Source organism: Urocampus carinirostris, chromosome 13 (assembly GCF_059441175.1).
Source record: "Urocampus carinirostris isolate Australia breed hairy pipefish chromosome 13, RoL_Ucar_1.0, whole genome shotgun sequence".
Taxonomy (NCBI): Eukaryota; Metazoa; Chordata; class Actinopteri; order Syngnathiformes; family Syngnathidae; genus Urocampus; species Urocampus carinirostris.
This window is the reverse complement of record NC_142361.1, coordinates 25,833,976-25,853,603: the sequence shown is the minus strand read 5'-3', so window position 1 is coordinate 25,853,603 and position 19,628 is coordinate 25,833,976. Positions and strand designations below refer to the sequence as shown.

Below are 19,628 nucleotides of genomic sequence, written 5' to 3'. Positions count from 1 at the left end.
GGGCATGTACGCCTTTGCGGTGTCCATCCCTATCCAGAAAGGTTTTCTTTCGGTGGGGGGGTTTGCTCCCCTTCATGGAACAGAAGGTACTAGTTTCCATGGTTACCAGTAGCTGGAGAAGTCTCCTGATCCGACTCAGATACAGCCCTTTCATCATCTGCTGTTGTTTTTCAGTTATATTACGCTCTTCAGAGATGATCCAGACTATGATGGCAGCGCCTTGTGACAATACTGATACTAGATCCTAAATCACTGGGGGAAAAATACTTTGTTCTGTAAGTTTGAGTATCTCATTGTACAATACTGTTAAGTTGGAGCTTAGTAGACACTCAAAACAAGGCGAGAAGACATCAATGGATTTTGAACTTGCAAGGACGGCAGGGAGAACAACGCTCGGATTAGAAAATCCCTGCCTAAACCCCTCCTCTGAACCCGGCTACAAAAAACAGATCAGTCCTAAAGGGTGTGGGTATCAAAGAACAGCAATTTGATTGGCCGATAGCGACAATGATGCAAAACAATGAAGAACAGTGAGTCAAAATAAGGAATTGGCTCCTTATTAAATCTCTTGCTCTAGTTCAATATAAGCTTTTTTTATCATTTTATTACAACCTGGCAATTAGTAATGAAAGATTTTATACATTTGACTCTAAAGGATTTTGTACGATCAAATACAAATTACATTTAAATGCAAAAGATATTCACTGGCTGAGCTGTGTGGCGAGGTCAATGCAACCTAGTTACAAATGATGTTTACAGGTACAGCGGTGAACTGGGACAAAAGGATGATAAGATAATTGGCACTACTCGACGCAGACGGCCCTTGTGACGTAGAAACGCCCGGGGATGTTTTGACCATTTCAGACATCAAGGCGAGGGGGTTTTCCTGGCACGCCCATGGGAGGAGCCGACACACCAGCTTGCGGAAAAAAGAACTTCAGAAGATCGAGAAAGGCAGAACATCGAGAGAGGAGGCTTGACAGAGACTTGAGCAACACTAATTCGGCTAATTCGATGGAGTTCACTTAGTTAAATTGTTTAAGAAATTAAATCTGCCCCCGTGTGGAAATGCCGGTCTCTTGTCCATATTTTCCCATCAGGAAACGAGCGCGCGTTGTTAGGTGACTGCAGGTTGTGTTTGGTTAATGGAGTCAGATAACTAATTCCAACAATTTGGTAAACGGTACATTTTAATATTTAATTCCTAACAGTAATAATAACACAGTAATAGAATGATAACTAAGAAATACATCAGACTGGTTGCTCTTAGCGCTAATCAATAACAGAAAAATAGCTCTCAGCTTCCAAAAGGTAGATAGATACCCCTGGTTTTATGAGCTTTTATGACCCATCTTCCTACAAAACTTCAAAACCATTTCCCCACTCTTCTACTCATTCCCGTCGTCGACATCAAAACCCTCCATGCCTCTCGAAAACACCAGGGCTTCGTTGAACAAATAAACATTGCGTAGAATTCCCTGAAAGCCTGCCGAAAACATTCCCGAAGTCACCAGGGATACGCTTGTGTACACCCCGAACCCCCCAAAGTAGATCCTACCCCCATAGTCCAAGGCCACGTATCTCCCAAGAGGATCCGAATCCTCCAAAACGACCCTCTCGTTGTTCAGATGGACTTGAACCACGGTACCGTTCACCAAAACCGAGACGTGGTTCCACGTTTGGCAGCAGAGGGTGGGACTCTTCGGAAAAACCGGGAAGGAGATGCCCGCCCCGAGGTTGAGTGCGATTTTCAGGCGCCCCCCTTCCAGTCCTACTGCCAGGAAGTCCTCGTCGTACCCCTCCTCGCCCATCCACAGGATCAAACTGTCGCTTGTGTTGGTAAGGAAGATGAAAGAAACCTGGGTGGATTTCAAGTTTCTTTTGTGGTATTGGAAATCCTTAAACCTCACATAGGACCGTCCCGAGAATTTTAAAGCGTCCGTCCGGACCTCTCTGGTGCAAAACTCCCCTCCCCACCCCAACGCGCACATACACGTATACGACGTAGCGTTAGCATCGCATAGTGAGCCCCGTTTGCAAAAATTGTGGGCACAACCCCAAGATCGGTTGCAAAGCGGTCCGGTCCAGGACGGGGGACACTCGCACGAAAACCCGTCGGGTTCTGGTTTGCATAACCCGCCGTGGTGGCATACCTTGTACCCGCAAGCGCTCCCGTCCCGGTCTATGACGTTAGCCCCACTCAAAGCCCCCGTTTCCGTCAACTCCAGCTCCGCCCCGTTTAAAATCACCTCCCTGATGCTGCCGGTGAAACCGGCGGGTGGTTCTCCCGCGGCGTCCGTGGACACGGGGACGAAAAGGGAGACGCCTCCCACAAAGACGTCGCTGGTTACGTCTAGGGTGGTCATCCCCCGGGGGGTGTCCTTGATGACTTCTTTGCCGTCCAGGATGAGGAAGCCCCGCCTACCGATCCGGCCCGCCCGGACCGTATGCCAGGTTTTAGCGTCCAGGATGACTTTGGTGGCGCTTTGCAGGATCAGGGGACCGTCCCCCAGGTTGTAGCGCAGTTGGACAAAGCCCGACGTCAAAGAGAGGCAGAGGAAGTCTCCTGCATGGAAAATTAGGTCCTTACTGGTGCAAGTAAAACTGCAGAAATTAGAGTTAGAAAATGTGTAAAATAATGTTTTTTTTTTCTTCTTTTAATTTTGATCATAAAAATAAATTGTAGTAAGAAACACCGTTTATTTCCCTGGAAATGAGGAAACAAATCTGCCATCTTTCATGTAAAATCATGTTCATTTTTATTTTTTCCCCTTATTTCAGAACAAAACATGTTAGGAACCTTGTAAAATGAGATCAATAATTAAAAAGTGTTTTTGAAGTAGAACTAATCATAGTATTGTAATCTTTTCAGAGTGTTGGCATTTCTAGTCTTTATTGTTTCTAGGATTAAAAATGTTGACAAGTGTTTTATGAAGCTTCATGACCCATTTTGTAATTTAATACATAAAAAACTTGATATCGACCCCCCTTAATTTTTACCCTTCTAACCCAAAATCTGTCTCACTATATGCCAAAGATAAACACCAAAATAGAAAATAATTTTATAGAAGTGAAAATAAAAATGTAAAAAATATACAAAAGTAGAATATGAAATAATACAATACAAAAATATATATATTTTTTACAACAATATGAAAAACAGTTTAAAAATAGAAATTTGAAATAAATACTAAAAAAGTTAAAAGAACAAAATATAATCAAATGCAATATATATATATATATATATATATATATATATATATATATATATAGTATAAAATTAACAAAGATAAATACTTTAAAGAATATTAAACATATTAATACATGAAAACTTTAAAATCAAATATATGATAAATATGAAAACAATAAAATACAACTTAAACAAATTACAAAGCGATTAAAGAAATATATTTAATGAAACCACAAAAACCCCAAAAGTTAAAAAGAATATAAAAATATAGTAAAGTAAAAAAAAAAAACTAATCCAAAACATTTTGATGAAATACAATTTTAAATTAGTAATAAATATTACAATTACAAGATCTGTTTGTTTAAAAATATTACACATAGATTATAAAAAGAAAGAAAAAATACAAATGTAAATATAAAATAAAGGTATAAAAAATAGAACACATATAGATAAAAATCAATATAACAATAATGTAAAACAATAATGGACTAAAACTTTGAACAATACAAAACAAACTTAAAATATAAAGAAACAATAAAAGGAAAAAAATAATAATCAATAAAATAAAAGGTGAACTTAATCAAAATTTGGATACATTTATTAATTTATATTGTCGACGGTTTTAGTATGAAATGCATCGCCGAATGGGTTTTAAACGTGGCGGACAGTCCTGTGCTTTTAGCTTATTTCTTTTATATATTTATGTATATTTTGTTGTTTTTTTTTTGGAAAATATTTGTACGTAACAAGGACGAGGTTTGGTCTTGGCGTTGGTGGGGACGTAGCACATTTTTAGGTGACAATATCATTTTCAAATGTCAACTCATGGCGATTACCTATCCTATCCCCAAGATGTTGCGCAACATAAAAAAGGACGCCCTCCGGTGCCAACGCTTGGAACTGCATCTCTAAAACGGTCCTGTGCCTCGTCTTCACCGGCGGAAAGGACATCCATGACGCTCGCCGGCCGCTGAAAAACGGATCGCTGATGCTCGTTTCTGAAAGGAGGACGATAGCTCGGTTAAATAATTGAGCAGCCAAAGTGTTTCCCTGTTGACAAAACGAGCGGGGGGGAAGAAACACGTGTAATGATGCAGATAGTCTTTGATGGCTCGACCTTTTTGGCAGTGGCGTCCTGCGGTTCCCAGGGGACACTGACAGCTATATCCATTTGGAAGAGGGATGCAGGTGGCACTCGGGGCGCAAAGAGGCGGGGGGACGTGTGCCTCGTCGCACGCTGACACCGTTTCCCAACACAGCGCTCCTTTCCATCCCGAAGGGCACTGGCAACTGCGGGAAATGCGAGATGATGAGGTTTTTCTTCTTCTCGTTTTCTCCATTACCCCCCCTCAGACCCCACTATTCGATGCGTGTCTTACTACACGGATGAACCCGAGGCCACGCATGTTCCGCCGTTCCCGCAACGGACACGGTCGCACGAATCGACTTCGCATTGTCCCACGCTTCGCCCGAAGGATGGACGTCCCAAAGCCCGGGCTGTTTCGTTGATGCTTGTTTGGTAGAGCATGTCGAAAATGCAACCTGTAATAAAACAAAAATAAATAGGCAGAGGGGGTTAATTTTCTTTTGTTTGTGTTTTTTTTTACAAAACAACTCTATTTTGTACTGTTGGCAAAAACAAAATGAGCCCATTCTGGCTATTTTCTTAAGAAATTTTATACAAAATATTATGTTATACCTTTTTTTTTCGAACAACCTGTTTTACAAAATACCTGAATCCCTAACCCATAACTCCGTGGACCTAGCCCTAAACCATTTACCCTAACTTCCTAATCCTAGGCCTCACCCTCCCTAACCTAACCTAATCCTAACTCCTCCAACCCTACCTAAACCCTAGCGCTAACCCTAAACACTATCACTATCACTCTCCTCACCCAACCTCATAAAACCCTAACCCATAACCTCTATCCCTAATGTAACCTAACCCCCAAATCCTTAACTTAACCCCTAAACTCTAACCCCAATTTATCTTTCTAATCCTTACCCTTGCTCTAACCCTCCCTAATTATAGCTCTAATACTCCCTAACCCTACCCTAACCCCCGAGTCCTAACCCCCAAACTCTAATCTCGGACCCCTTAAAGCGGCGCCGCCGCGAGTGGCAGCCTTTCCAGCAGCTCTGTGTTATTTCGCACTTTTTTTGATTTGTGGTTTTAAGTGTCTACTTCTATCTTCGGTGTTTTCCGTCCCATTTGACAACTACACTTTAGATTACTTTCTATCCTATCGTTATGGGTTTTAACGCACAACAATGCGTTTATTCGAGGAATCAACTCCTTGCCCTGAAGAATTCTCGTGCCGGCGTGATGAGGGGGCCCTATTTCGTCATTGTTAGATTCTTAAAATAGGTCACTGAGGATGTTGTTACATAAGTTTTCCATCTACATTAAGTTTGCTGTTTAATAATCTTTGTTTTGATAATCACTTTCTTCATTTGGTTGTTGTAGATGCGCAACATATTCATCCACATATTGAAGGGAAGTGTTTACTTGCTGTATCCTTTCTTATCAGTACATTCCCAGTAATGGTCCTTCACCCTTATCTTATCATACAACCTTTGACGTCTCAGGAATGTGCAGTACTATATCTTGTAGAGGGAGTTAAACTTTCTTTTGCCTTGTAATCCCAGAGGTGAAGGATTTTATACATTGGACTATAAAGGATTTTATACGATTGAATACAAATTACATTTAATGCAAAAAATATTCACTGACTGGGCTGTGGTGTGAGGTCAGGGCACCCTGGTGAAAAATGTTGTTTACAGGAAAGGCCGGAACGGGACATACGGCTGATAAGATAATCAGCACATCCAGACGCTGGTGACGCAGAAAAGCCCTGATGACGTAGAAACGCTCGGTGTTGTTTTGAGTACCCCAGACATCGGGACTCTTTTACGAGATGGTGAAGCCCAGGGGGCTTCCTTGGCACGCCCGTGGGAGGAGTCGGCACGCCTGCACTAAGGGAAAAGATGGCCAATAGGAGAAAGCTATAGGACTTGAGAAAAAGGCTTCCCAGAGACTCCAATGTGGCTAATCCGTCCGTTTTCGATGGAGTACACTTAGTTAAATTTTTAGGGAAAATAAATCAGATAACTCGGAGTCAGATAACTAATTCAAACAATTTGGTAAACGGTACATTTTGATATCCAACACCTGGTAAGAGTTTCATGATCCATTTTGCAAATCCACACCCTTCCCTATAACACAGGGGGAGAAACATTCTCGCGGGGCTTTAGGGGCAGCGCACTCCTGGCCAATAGCTTGGTGGGAGGGCTCTTCCCATCGATCTCCAGCTCTATTTTTCAAAGTCCGATGACTCGGTCTGGTCCAGGAAACGAACACGCCTTCATCATTCGATCCTTTCTAGAATGTGAGCTTGTCATAAAAACAATATTTCATACATGGGTCACACACACAAACATCGTAAATGTCACGCTCGTTCATAAATATTCACGCCCCGATGCCAATTACAGCACGCTTTGGATTTTCTTTAAGCGAACCTGGACAAACACTCTTCCCGGCAACTTGTTATTTGATCAAGTTGACAGACTGATTCATTTCAGGAGTCGGCACGTCTCCTCCGCCACCTTTCCGCCGAAGGGGGTTGGGGGGGGCACGATGCGCGGGGGGGCCGGGCTGTTGATAACTGGGAGCGAAGTGAATTATCAGTGAGCTCGCCGCCAGCCATCGTGATTAGGCCTCCGAGAAGGTCACTCAGATCTGATTAGACGCCCGTGAGTTCTCATTACATCCTCTGCGCCGGAGGGGGGCTGTCGGGGGGGCGATCGCCCGTGTGGAGTTTACCAATACGGGAGATGTCGCCGGGTCAGGTGGAATAAGTCAACTGTCATCATCTGCGGCTGATTTGATTTTTTTGGGGTATTGTTGTAAAGCTTTTGTATGCAGGGAAAGGGAGGTGAAGGGTTGTGGGCTATGGTTAGGGTGAGAGAGTTACGGGTTATGGGCAAGTTGAGGGAGTTATGGGTTTAGGTTCAGGGGAGATCAGAGTTATGGGTTAGTGGCGTCAGGAACATAGGATTAGGATGGAAGTGTAAGGGTTTGTGGGGGCTAGAGTTAAGGAGCTTCGGTTAGAAGGGGTAGGGTTAGGAAGCAAGGGCAGGGGCTAGGGTTAGTGTTTTGGTTTCGGGGTAGACAGGCTAGGTCTAAGGATTTTGGGGCTTAGGATAGCTAGGGTACAGGACCCTTGGGTTACGAAAGGTTCAGGTTAGAGCGTCGGTAAGGGGTTGGTGGTGGTGTATTGTTAGAGGGGTTAGGGATGGAAGTGTAAGGGTATGTGTTTAGGGTTAGTGGGGCTAGAGTTAAGGAGCTTCAGTTAGAGGGGATAGGGTTTGGAAGCAAGGGCAGGGGCTAGGGTTAGGGGTAGGATTAGGGTGAGAGAGTTACAGGTTAGGAGCAAGTTTAGGGAGTTAAGGGTTTAGGTTCAGGGGAGGTCAGAGTTATGGGGCTTGGGTTAGGGGCGTCAGGAGCATAGGATTAGGGTGGAAGTGTAAGGGTATGTGTCTAGGGTTAGTGGGGGCTAGAGTTAAGGAGCTTCAGGGTTAGGAAACAAGGGCAGGGGCTAGGGTTAGGGGTAGGGTTAGTGTTTTAGTTTTGGGGTAGACAGGCTAGGTTTAAGGATTTTGGGGGTTAGGGTAGCTAGGGTACAGGAAGCTTGGGTTACGAGGGGTTCGGGTTAGAGAGCGTCGGTAAGGTTGATTAGGGGTTAGGCTTAGAAGGTTAGGGGTTAGAATGGAAGTGTAAGGGTATGTGTCTAGGGTTAGTGGAGGCTAGAGTTAAGGAGCTTTGGTTAGAGGGGATAGGGTTAGGAAGCAAGGGCAGGGGCTAGGGTTAGGGGTAGTGATAGTGTTTTGGTTTAGGGGTAGGCAGGCTAGGTTTAAGGATTTTGGGGGTTAGGGTAGCTAGGGTACAGGAAGCTTGGGTTACGAGGGGTTCGGGTTAGAGAGCGTCGGTAAGGGTGATTAGGGGTGTATGGTTAGAGGTTTAGCGGTAGGGTGGGGCCTGGATTTGGGGGGTTAGGGGCCAAGGGTTAGGGTAATTGTTTAGGGTTTGTTGGGGCTAGGGTTAGTTATCTGCAATTAGGAGCTTAGGGATCTTTGGTTCGAAGGTTAGGGATCTTCACTTAAGGGTTTAGGATTAAGGGCCTCAAGTGAGTGGGTTAGGGTTTGTAATAAGGCAGTCAGGGTAAGTTTTTAGGGTTAATGGGGGCTAGGGTTAAGGAGCTTCGGTTAGATGGCTGAGGGGGCGAGTGTTACAGAATTAGGGGTAGGGTTAGTGTTTAGGAGTAGGGTCGGTAGGTTTAGGGGCTTTGGATGTTCGTGGTGTCTAGGGTATAGGGGCTTTTAGGGTTCAAGGGCTTCAGTGAGCGGGTTTGGAGGCCAAGGGTTAGAGGTAGGGTGGATAGGTTAAGGGATTTTGCTGGGCTCAATGGGGCTTGGATTAGGGTGGTAATAGGCTGTTTAGGGTTAGAAAGTTAAGGTTAGAGTTTAATGTTTGTGAGGGCTAGGGTCAGGGATCTTTGGTTAGGGGGTTAGGGGCCTCAGGTAAGCGGGTTGGGGTTTGTGGCTAGAGAGTTGTGGGGTTGGCTTGGGAGGGGGTCTGGAATCACAGGACTTGGGTTAGGGCAGTTGGGGATAAGGACCTAGGGTTATGGTTCTGGGTTAGAAGGAGCTTGGGGGCTATTGTTAGGGAGGTTAGAGGTTTTGTTGGGTTGGGTTTAGGGTAAATGTATAAACAAGCATGACTAGTGAATGCACTTGTAATGGATTTTCTAGAGGTTATCATCATTGCAGCAGAAATAACTAAAATAAAAACACTTACCCATAAACCGTTACATGCACTAATAGCAATGACTAACACTACTAGCACTAGCAGCTTTTTATTGTATTTATTTGGTTGTATTTATCTCACATTATTATTTCAGTTTCGTTTCTGCTCAGGTGTTTTCTCCTCATACCATTATGAAGTTCAAGGTTTCGAAAAAAGAAAAAAAAAATCCGCCTTACCCATAAATCCTTGCCTGAACCTTGCACCGAGTGGCAGCAGGTCTCGCGTGTCCTCATTATATCCGCCTACAAAAAGTGTCCTGACGCCGTCCAGGCCACGTAAAAGTCCTGGAGAGGAGCCCGTCCTGTTCCGTTGCTCGTCCACCTTCGAAAAACGCCAACAAAAATAATCCCCGTCTCTCGAGGTCGGACTCAATAATCCGTTATCACCTTCAGCCAGCCGGCTGTGTCCGTTCTACCGAAGGAAACGGCGTGGACGCCCCTGCGGAGGTCGATCCGGTCCGAGACTATGGTGGCGATACCCGAACCCAGGTTGAAACGATGCAAGACTCGACCTTTTCGTAGGCCCAAAACCAGGAAGTCGTCACCATCGCTGCCTTTTATAAATCAAAACAAATCAATTAATACGTACAAATTTGATTGATAAATGTATAAAACAATGGATGTAAAAATGAACAATGATAAATAAATGAATATATATATAGGAAACAATGAGAACGAATTGATATATTATAAGGTTAGGGTTATGTTAGGGAAGCAACAGGGTTGGAGTTAAAGCAAGTAGGGAGGTTAGGGCAGGGTTAGGGTTTAGTGTCGAAAATTAGGGTTTCACTTTAGGATAGGTTTCAAGGGTTAGGGTTAGATAATGGTTAGATGGTTAGTGTTAAGGTTTAGAGTTTAGGGGTTTTTCATCAGAAGTTAGGGTTTAGGGTGAGTAGGGGGTTTCGGTAAGGGGATTGGGGGGAATGGGGGTTTAAGGTTTGGGTCGGGTTCAAGGGTTAGGGTATAGGTTTGTTATAAATTTGAGGGTTAGGATTAGTAAGGAGGATAGGGTATAATGGTTAGAGTTAGATAATGGTTAGATGGTTAGTGTTAAGATTTAGAATTTAGTGGTTTTTCATCAGAAGTTAGGGTTTAGGATGAGTAGGGGGTTATGGTATAGGTTCGGGGATTGGAGTGAATGGGGGTTTAAGGTTTGGTTCGGGTTCAAGGGTTAGGGTATAGGTTTGTTATAAGTTTGAGGGTTAGGATTAGTAAGGAGGATAGGGTATAATGGTTAGAGTTAGATAATGGTTAGATGGTTAGTGTTAAGATTTAGAATTTAGTGGTTTTTCATCAGAAGTTAGGGTTTAGGATGAGTAGGGGGTTATGGTTTAGGTTCGGGGATTGGAGTGAATGGGGGTTTAAGGTTTGGTTCGGGTTCAAGGGTTAGGGTATTGGTTTGGTATAAGTTTGAGTTTAGGATTAGTAAGGAGGATAGGGTATAGTCAGAGGGTTAGTGATAAGGTTTGCGGGTTAGGAAGTGTGGGTTAGAGGCTGGGGTACTTTTAGGGTTAGCAAGGGGTTTAAGGTTATGATAGGACTAGGTTTATGGTTTTGGTTAGGGGATTAGGTTTAAGGGGAAGGGGTTAAATTTAGGGTAGGACTAAAATATGAGGGGATTAGGTTAAATAGAAAGGTTTAAGGATAGGGTAGGATTCATTTTATGGTTTTGGTTAGGGGATTAAGGTTCATGGTGGGGTTAAGGTTAGGGATTAGGTTTAGGTTTGTTGGTTAGGATTTGTAGGTAAATCAGAGGTTAAGGTTTTAGGTAGGATTAGGATTATGGTTGAGGTTAGGGTAGGGTAGGAGTTACGGATATAGATTTGAGGTTTAGGTTAGGTTTGGGGTTAGAGGTTTTTGGTTCATAAGGGGTTAGGGTTGGAGAGTTAAGTTTAGTGGTTTAGGTCTAGGGTAAGTAGGGAGGCTTGGGTTGGGTTAGGATTGTGTCTGACTTTTCTCAACAAAGACAACTCTTTGCAAGGAAGACTGTGCTATTTTGAACAGTGCCTCTAGAAAGAATGGAAGCAAAAGTTTTCTCCCGAGCTGATATGTAAATCCCCAAACTTTTATTGTCCCCTGCCAAATTTCCTCTTTTAAAAATAACTAACCTTGACCTTTGCGTCCGGCGAACAGGATCAAGTTATCTCTCAAGGCGGAGGAGTTATCGGCCAGCTTGAACTTCAACCGGAACCGGTAGAAGGATTTGGAGCTCGGGATGTCGGAGTAGGCCAAGAAAGAAGTGTAGCCGAAGCGGTCGGAACCGCTAAATTTTGGCTGGGTGATGTTGACTGCTGCGAGACAGGAATAAGTATAGTTATTTTTATTTATTTAGCCCCCTAATAACAAAAAGTCGCAAAGGGCTCCACAGATCACCATTACAAATCAAATAATCTAAAACCACATACTCAAACACCACAGCATGAAGAAAATGAAGAAACTAATAAGAGGCTGCACACAGGCTTGGGGAGCAACAAATTACGTGTAACAAACTTACTTAATTAGGATACCAAAAATGTAATTGAATTTCTTTACAGTTACAGAAAAAAAGATGCACTGATCCGGCCCCTTGAGAACAGAATGTCTCGAACACTACCCAGAAATCAAGAAGGAAATAGTCGAGTCGTTAGAAGGCAAAAGACAAAATGGATATGGAGTGTCTCAACTGTTACTTTGCAAACTCTTAAGGTTGCACAATCCAAGAGATATGAAGCATTCACCCGCTTCCACAGGTTGGTGTACACATTTTCTTCTGTTACTTTGTGGCTATTTTTTAGTTTCAGGGGGTACACTTCAATGTGAGTATTGAAGGATTTATTTGTAACTACTATTACCTGGAGGTGACGCAATTACTTTTTCATACCTGTCAACCTGTACGGTTTTGCCGTACAAAGTACGTTTATTATGCATTTCAAGACGTGTACGACGTACGAGAAAATCTGTACGGAAAAACGCAAATTTGTCAATTATGGAGTACCATCCGGTATACACAGACTATCCCGAAACGGCAAATCAATCAAGTCAAACGAGTTCGCTGCGTTAGCCTTTATCTCGGTATCGTTATTTTCGTTACAAACGAAGCGAGCGGTTTGATGCTACTGAGTTGTGTAGTGAAAGAAAGTCCGTCTCTTTTTAGAGAACCGGCTTTTTCGGCTCAACTCATTAAAGAGAGCCGGCTGTCAAACGGCTCACTTGCTTTGGTGCATTATATTACGAATTATCATGTTTAATAAAGAAGTTAATAAAAAAAGGAAGTATAAAATGAGAAAATGAATAAAGACAGGTTTGTGGTTATCCCTTTAATCAGTATATTACCAACAATAATTTAATGCAGAAAATGAACTCATAATTTGATAATAAGAAAATGTATTATTCTACTTAATTATATTTGCATGTATTTTTTCCTTCTACAGTGAACGTCCAAGCTACTTCATTTTTTATCTTTTTTTTTATAATAAACCTCATTCATGTCGAGCAACTCAGTACTGTATCTCACAACAAAATGTTAATTAACAATATATATGATAACAAAACACATAAACTACATAAATAACCAGGGTTGGGTAGGGTTACTTTAATTTGATTACTTTCAATGACTTTTGGATTACTCCAATACCAAATATGCTAATAAAAGACAAAAGAAACTAAATATGAATAAAATGACTACATTTTGTGCAGGCTTGGGAAGTAACGCAATATACGGAATGGCAAAAATGATGTTGGCAAGCTGTTTGGATTTATTTTCATTTTGTCGCATTTTATCTTAGTTTTCGGAGATCAAAAAGATCAAAGCCAGGAGAGAAAGCTTACCACGTGTTGTGAGTCATCATTTTATTCATATTTAGTTTCTTTTGTCTTTTATTAGCATATTTGGTATTGGAGTAATCCAAAAGTAATTGAAAGTAATCCAGTTAAAGTAACCCTACCCACCCCTGTAAATAAACACGTTTGAAAAAAAAAAAAGATTATTTTGTATTTTGCAAGGGAAAATACGACAGTTTGTAAGGGCATGGAGCACTGGAGCTTGACAGGTATGCTTTTTGGATGAAGTAACTCGCAACTGTTACTAATTACTTTTTCCAGAAACGTGCCCAACACTGCTAGTAACTGCATCGGATGACATATTGTAAGTATGCTTCCCAACTCGAATGAGGTCATCCTCCTTTTCAGGATGACCCGGCTGCAATAGATGTCGCAAGGGCATCAACAGACAATACACAGACTTCATCAATTCTACTCATCGGAAATGACAACCGATGCAGCAGCTTCTAGATGAGGAATGGTGTGTATCATTCCACCTTTCACCGCTAGATGACACTGTTGCCACACGGCACCTCGGCAGAGCGGATACAAGGCCCTCACCCCAACGCTTTTAGATGATGACCTGTTTTCAAACGCTATCACCTCTCCAGTCCTGTTCCATTTCCATTAGTGGCTATTTAGGAGGAATTTTGGGCTGACTGCTTCACAATGGAACGCTCCGTTCGAGTTTAGTAACACAGATGAGGAAAAAATGACACTGCATACCTAATGTTAAATTCCACAATGTTTCTGAAAAGATATTGTTAGGATTTCCCCCCCGAGACAAGCAACACAGAGCTCAGACTTCTCATGTTGGCAGTGATGGCAAACTGAACATAAATTATTTAGAAAGCCCCTTGCGTCATCTCTACTATCAGCCCCTATTTGTCAGAGTCTGTCGAATAATAGGTCTGACGCTCAAAACAGTCAAAGAAAAACAAAACAAAACGCTGCATGCGCTAACAATTACATATTCCTAAAATAATTCCGCCAGAAAATCCGAATAAATCATGTATTGTACGTGTTATTCACAACACATAAGCATTTAAGACTTTCCTGGTAAGATTAAACACATATAAATGAAAAAAGCCATATCATTTTTAATCACTATATGCAAATGAGTTTTTGTTGTGTAACTTTCTATCTGTAAGACGATCAAAAAGAAGAACAAGAAAAACAAGAACAAAAAATGGAAGGAAGAGCAAAAAAAACGTAAAGAAAGACGGACGGAAGAGCAAGAAAAATGAAAAGAACAAGAAGAACAGAAAGAAGAGCAAGAAGAACTAAAAGAAGAAGATAAAGAGCAAGAAAAATAAAAAGAAAACAATGAGAAAACGAGAACAAATGGAAGAACAGAAAGAGGAACAATAATGTAAGAAAGGAGAAAAACAGAAAAAATATCAAGAAGAACAGCTTAAAGAAAATCGAGAACAACAGAAGTGAGAATAAGCAGAACAGGAAAGAGAACAGGAGAAAAAAAACATCAAGAGCAACCAAAAGAAGAACATTAAGAATAACAGGTAACAAAACAGAAAAAGGACTAAGAAAAAGAAAAAAAAGAAGAGCAAGAAGACCAGGAGAAAGAATAGCAAAAGGGGAGAACAGGAAGAAGAATAAAATAGCAAAAAGAACAACATAAAGAAGGACAGAAAGAAGAACAGGAAGAAAAAACAAGAGAAAAAAAACAGATGAAGTGGAAGGACAGAAAGAAGAAAAAACGATTTGTTCGAGATAGAATAAAACAGAAAAAAGAAACAACAAAAAGAAAAACAGGAAGAACATAAGGGATAACAGGGAGAACAAGGAGATCAGGAAAAAAACAGGAAGAGCGACCAAAAGAAGAACAGGAAGGTGAACATGATGGAGAACAAGAAGAAGGCAAAAAAGAACATGAAGAAGAATAGCAGAGAGAAGAACAGAAAGAAAAAACATAAAGATCAAACAAAAGAAGAACAAAAAGAAGATCAAGAAGAGCAGCAAAAAGGAGAACCTGAATAAAAACAAGAAGCAACAAGAACAAAAAGAAAAACAATAAAAAGAGAAAGAACAGGAAGAAGAAGTGCAACAAGAACCCACAAAGGACATGAAGAAGAACAAGAGAAAAAAAAGAGAACAATGAAAAAAGGAATATTTACAACAAAAACTAAAACTGAGGCTGTAGTATTTTTAACCCAAAGGGTATCCAAAAAATAAGTATTTTATAAAATAATAAATTAGATAATAATAGGTAGATTATAATATAATAATATATTAAACTAATCTGATCATCATATTAAACTCTAAATTGAATGGTAATGGTACTTTTACAAAACCAAAAAGATTTTTGTCCGTGCAGTTTTAGCACCCTCTACTGATTACTTTAATAGTTCAATTTTATTGAGACCTATTTTTGCTACTTATGTTTAGGATCATGATCCTATGGAGAGGTTCACAACAAGACAATATTGTGACATAAAAACACGATTAGCTTCTTGCTTTGTAAGAAAAAAAACTACAGTAATACTTCAAAACTAAATAAGAAATGAAGTACTTAAAACAGGGACCTATACTATTTTGCAAAAGCAATTTAATGAAAGTATTTCAAAAGAAGTATAACATGTCACATGCGGCCCCCGACTCCAAATAGTTGCCCACCCCTGGAGTTAAACATGGAATGAGTTCTAGCAGGTACTCAACTGATTAACGTATTTTCCGCACTCTAAGGCGCACCTAAAAGCCTTTATTTTTTTCAAAAGCTGACCATGCGCCTTATAATACAGTGCGCCTTATATATGGATCAATATTAAGTCGCAAAGTCTTGCAACTAAGGCAAGCAGCCGCCGACTAGATTTTCCCCCGAAGGCGAAGTCGTCCGCGGTGTATGCTGGGATTTATATACCGGCGTTTCATTTCCTAACCAATGTGTCAATCATCATTTGAATCAGTCACTATTGGCTAAAGTTATTCGGAGGTCAAGGGGGCGGATCCTTTTTATCATTTACAGGCTCGCATAGGCTAAAGGGGCGAAACAAAGCCTGCAATTGGCCGAAAAAGATGAATGTGAATCACACGTTGGGTTGCACTACGGCATAGAGAAAACATTTTTTACTATTCTGTATTTGTAAATATTTTACTCTCCTGGATCCACTACACTCACGGTTGTAAGAAGACCATGGTTACGTATCATTATTGAACGTGATGGCTGCAAGAGAACTTAGGTGAGCTGTGCGGCTTTATATTTTCCCGGTATCTTGTTTTAGAACGATCTGGATGTTTCTGTGATGAGTCTATTTTTAAACTTAATTCGATTCAAAGTGTTTATTGTCATATGCACAGTAAAGAACCCCGTTTCCCTGCACAATAAAATTCTTACTTTGCTGTCCACACAGTTGCCAGCAAAAAATAAAATGGAAACTAAGAAATGTTTGGCATTTCTTGAATCCCAAGACTTTAACCTTCTGAATGATATTTGGAACGATGCATTTGAGTGATTGGTGACATCGTACAGACACTGTTCCCGTACATGTCTGAGACATGTATTTGCTTCTTTGTCAAGCTTTGGGAATGTTAAGGGGGTAATAAGTTTGACTGAACTATCTGACTGTTCTGTCGACGTTCCCATTGTAGCGCCTTATAATCCGGTGCGCCTTATGTATGGAAAATATAGGACCAAAAACTATTTTTTGGGGGTGCGCCCTATAACCCGGTGCGCCTTATAGTGCGGAAAATACAGTAAGTAATAGGGGGTCCCAAATCGCTTAGGGCCACTAGAGGTCCCTTTCCAAGCCATCCAGGGGGTTTTGAGAAAACATTGTACCAAGTAAACAATCCAATTAACTAAAACAGCTTTTAAAATATTCATTAGGTTTTCTTATTCCTCTTCGCTATTAAGTTGCATGATCCCCTTTACTATTTTTGGGATTCCCTTTACTTAACAACAGACGCTCGTTCTAGCCACTGCTCAATGCTCCCATTCCACAAGTGTTTGCACACCAGTCCCTTAATAAAGTTGCAAAATCCACACGACGCAGAGAAAAGGGGGTTTTCAACTAAAAGCCCAGAATGGGTTGCAAATTTGTAGACAAGGTGTTTTTGAGTTACAGTATATCTCTTTCATTATTCAACTAAAACAAACATTGGAAAGATGTGGTGCCGGCTATTAAGTGTCGAATTTTTTATGTTAGATGTGAGTACTTTTTTATAGTGGGGATGAATAATTTATATTTTTCTATCTATTATATTTTATGTTTGTATATTTTGCCAAGTGGTTTTCATTGTGGCAACACAGTGCTAGTAAAGGTGATTCTGATACTAAACTGCACTATACTATACTATGGTATGCTGCACTATACTTTGCTGCATTACACTATACTATACTACAGTATGCTGCACTGTACTGCATTGCACTATACTATACTACAGTATGCTGCACTGTACTGCATTGCACTATACTATACTACAGTATGCTGCACTATACTGCATTACACTATATTATACTACAGTATGCTGCACTATACTGCATTACACTATACTATACTACAGTATGCTGCACTATACTTTGCTGCATTACACTATACCAAAGTATGCTGCACTATACTGCATTACACTATACTATACTACAGTATGCTGCACTATACTGCATTACACTATATTATACTACAGTATGCTGCACTATACTGCATTACACTATACTACACTACAGTATGCTGCACTATACTTGTCTGCATTACACTACACTATACTACAGTATGCTGCACTATATTTTGCTGAATTACACTATACTATACTACAGTATTATGCAATATACTACGCTACAGTATGCTGCACTTTACTACATTACACTATACTATACTACAGTATGCTGCACTATATTTTGCTGAATTACACTATACTATACTACAGTATGCTGCACTATATTTTGCTGAATTACACTATACTATACTACAGTATTATGCAATATACTACGCTACAGTATGCTGCACTTTACTACATTACACTATACTATACTACAGTATGCTGCACCATACTTTACTGCATTACAGTATACTATACTACAGTATGCTGCACTATATTTTGCTGAATTACACTATACTATACTAGAGTATTATGCAATATACTACGCTACAGTATGCTGCACTTTACTACATTACACTATACTATACTACAGTATGCTGCACTATATTATGCTGAATTACACTATACTATACTACAGTATGCTGCACTATATTTTGCTGAATTACACTATACTATATTACAGTATTATGCAATATACTACGCTACAGTATGCTGCACTTTACTACATTACACTATACTATACTACAGTATGCTGCACTATATTATGCTGAATTACACTATACTATACTACAGTATGCTGCACTATATTTTGCTGAATTACACTATACTATACTACAGTATTATGCAATATACTACGCTACAGTATGCTGCACTTTACTACATTACACTATACTATACTACAGTATGCTGCACCATACTTTACTGCATTACAGTATACTATACTACAGTATGCTGCACTATATTTTGCTGAATTACACTATACTATACTAGAGTATTATGCAATATACTACGCTACAGTATGCTGCACTTTACTACATTACACTATACTATACTACAGTATGCTGCACTATATTATGCTGAATTACACTATACTATACTACAGTATGCTGCACTATATTTTGCTGAATTACACTATACTATATTACAGTATTATGCAATATACTACGCTACAGTATGCTGCACTTTACTACATTACACTATACTATACTACAGTATGCTGCACCATACTTTACTGCATTACAGTATACTACACTGCAGTATGCTGCACTATTCTATACTGTACTAGACTATACTATACTATACTATACTATACGATACGATACGATACGATACGATACTATACGATATGATACTATACTATACTATACTATACTATACTATACTATACTATACTATACTATACTATACTATACTATACTATACTATACTATACTATATCACACCACACACTACACTATATTGTACAAGATACAATACAATGGATTACACTTTTTTACATAATACTCTATACCATACCATACCACACCGCACCATACTATACTACAGCATACTATAATATTCTACACCATAGTATTCTATCCCACATACTATACTATCCTACACCAGAATATACTATCCCACACCATATCATACTATAGTAGACTACACTACCATATCCTACTCTACCCTACACCACGTATACTGTACTACACTACTCTGCTCTGTTCTACCCCACCTTATACAACACCATACTTTACTACATCATACTATATTACATCATACTCTACTATGAAAAGTGAAAGACTTTGAAAATAAGACTTTCTGGTGGCTAAATCTGATTAAGTGGAAAAAAAAAAAACTTTGTACAAAATTTTGTGCATATCGTTTTGGCATGATTTCAAAGAAAATCCAGCCTCTAAAAGACGTTTGACGTCGGTCGGAATGGTGACGTTGCAATATCGGAAAAGTAAGAATAAAACTTGCAATTTCCTTATCATTTGATTCAAGTTTTTCTTCAACTCACCTTGATCGCAAAGCATCCCTTGTCTCCCGAAGGGACAGAGACACAGCGCTTCTAGTGGTGACTTTGGGACACACGTGGCTCCGTGACCGCAGGGGTTGCCTTTGCAGGTCATAAACTGGCACAGCTGGCCGCTGTAAAAAGGGGGGCACTCACAGTACCAGTCCTCCGCATCACTAAACGGTGCAGACACACATAATTAAATCCAGAAGTGAGACGTCA

At 40.3% G+C, this 19,628-nt stretch overlaps 1 protein-coding gene across 1 annotated transcript in view; it reads right to left on the bottom strand.

Moving 5' to 3' along the window:
• Positions 1–856: 856 nt before the first annotated feature.
• Positions 857–19,628, bottom strand: part of eys (EGF-like photoreceptor maintenance factor) — a 342,903-nt gene continuing 324,131 nt past the window's right edge. Inside the window, exons 34-41 of the mRNA XM_088352009.1 lie at positions 19,410–19,582; positions 11,164–11,346; positions 9,443–9,609; positions 9,233–9,377; positions 4,570–4,732; positions 4,308–4,480; positions 4,027–4,188; positions 857–2,566 (exon numbers count right to left, since the gene is read on the bottom strand). Of these exons, the coding sequence (XP_088208135.1) occupies positions 1,389–2,566; positions 4,027–4,188; positions 4,308–4,480; positions 4,570–4,732; positions 9,233–9,377; positions 9,443–9,609; positions 11,164–11,346; positions 19,410–19,582 (2,344 nt within the window). The 3' untranslated portion in view covers positions 857–1,388. The remainder of the gene's footprint in view (positions 2,567–4,026; positions 4,189–4,307; positions 4,481–4,569; positions 4,733–9,232; positions 9,378–9,442; positions 9,610–11,163; positions 11,347–19,409; positions 19,583–19,628) is intronic.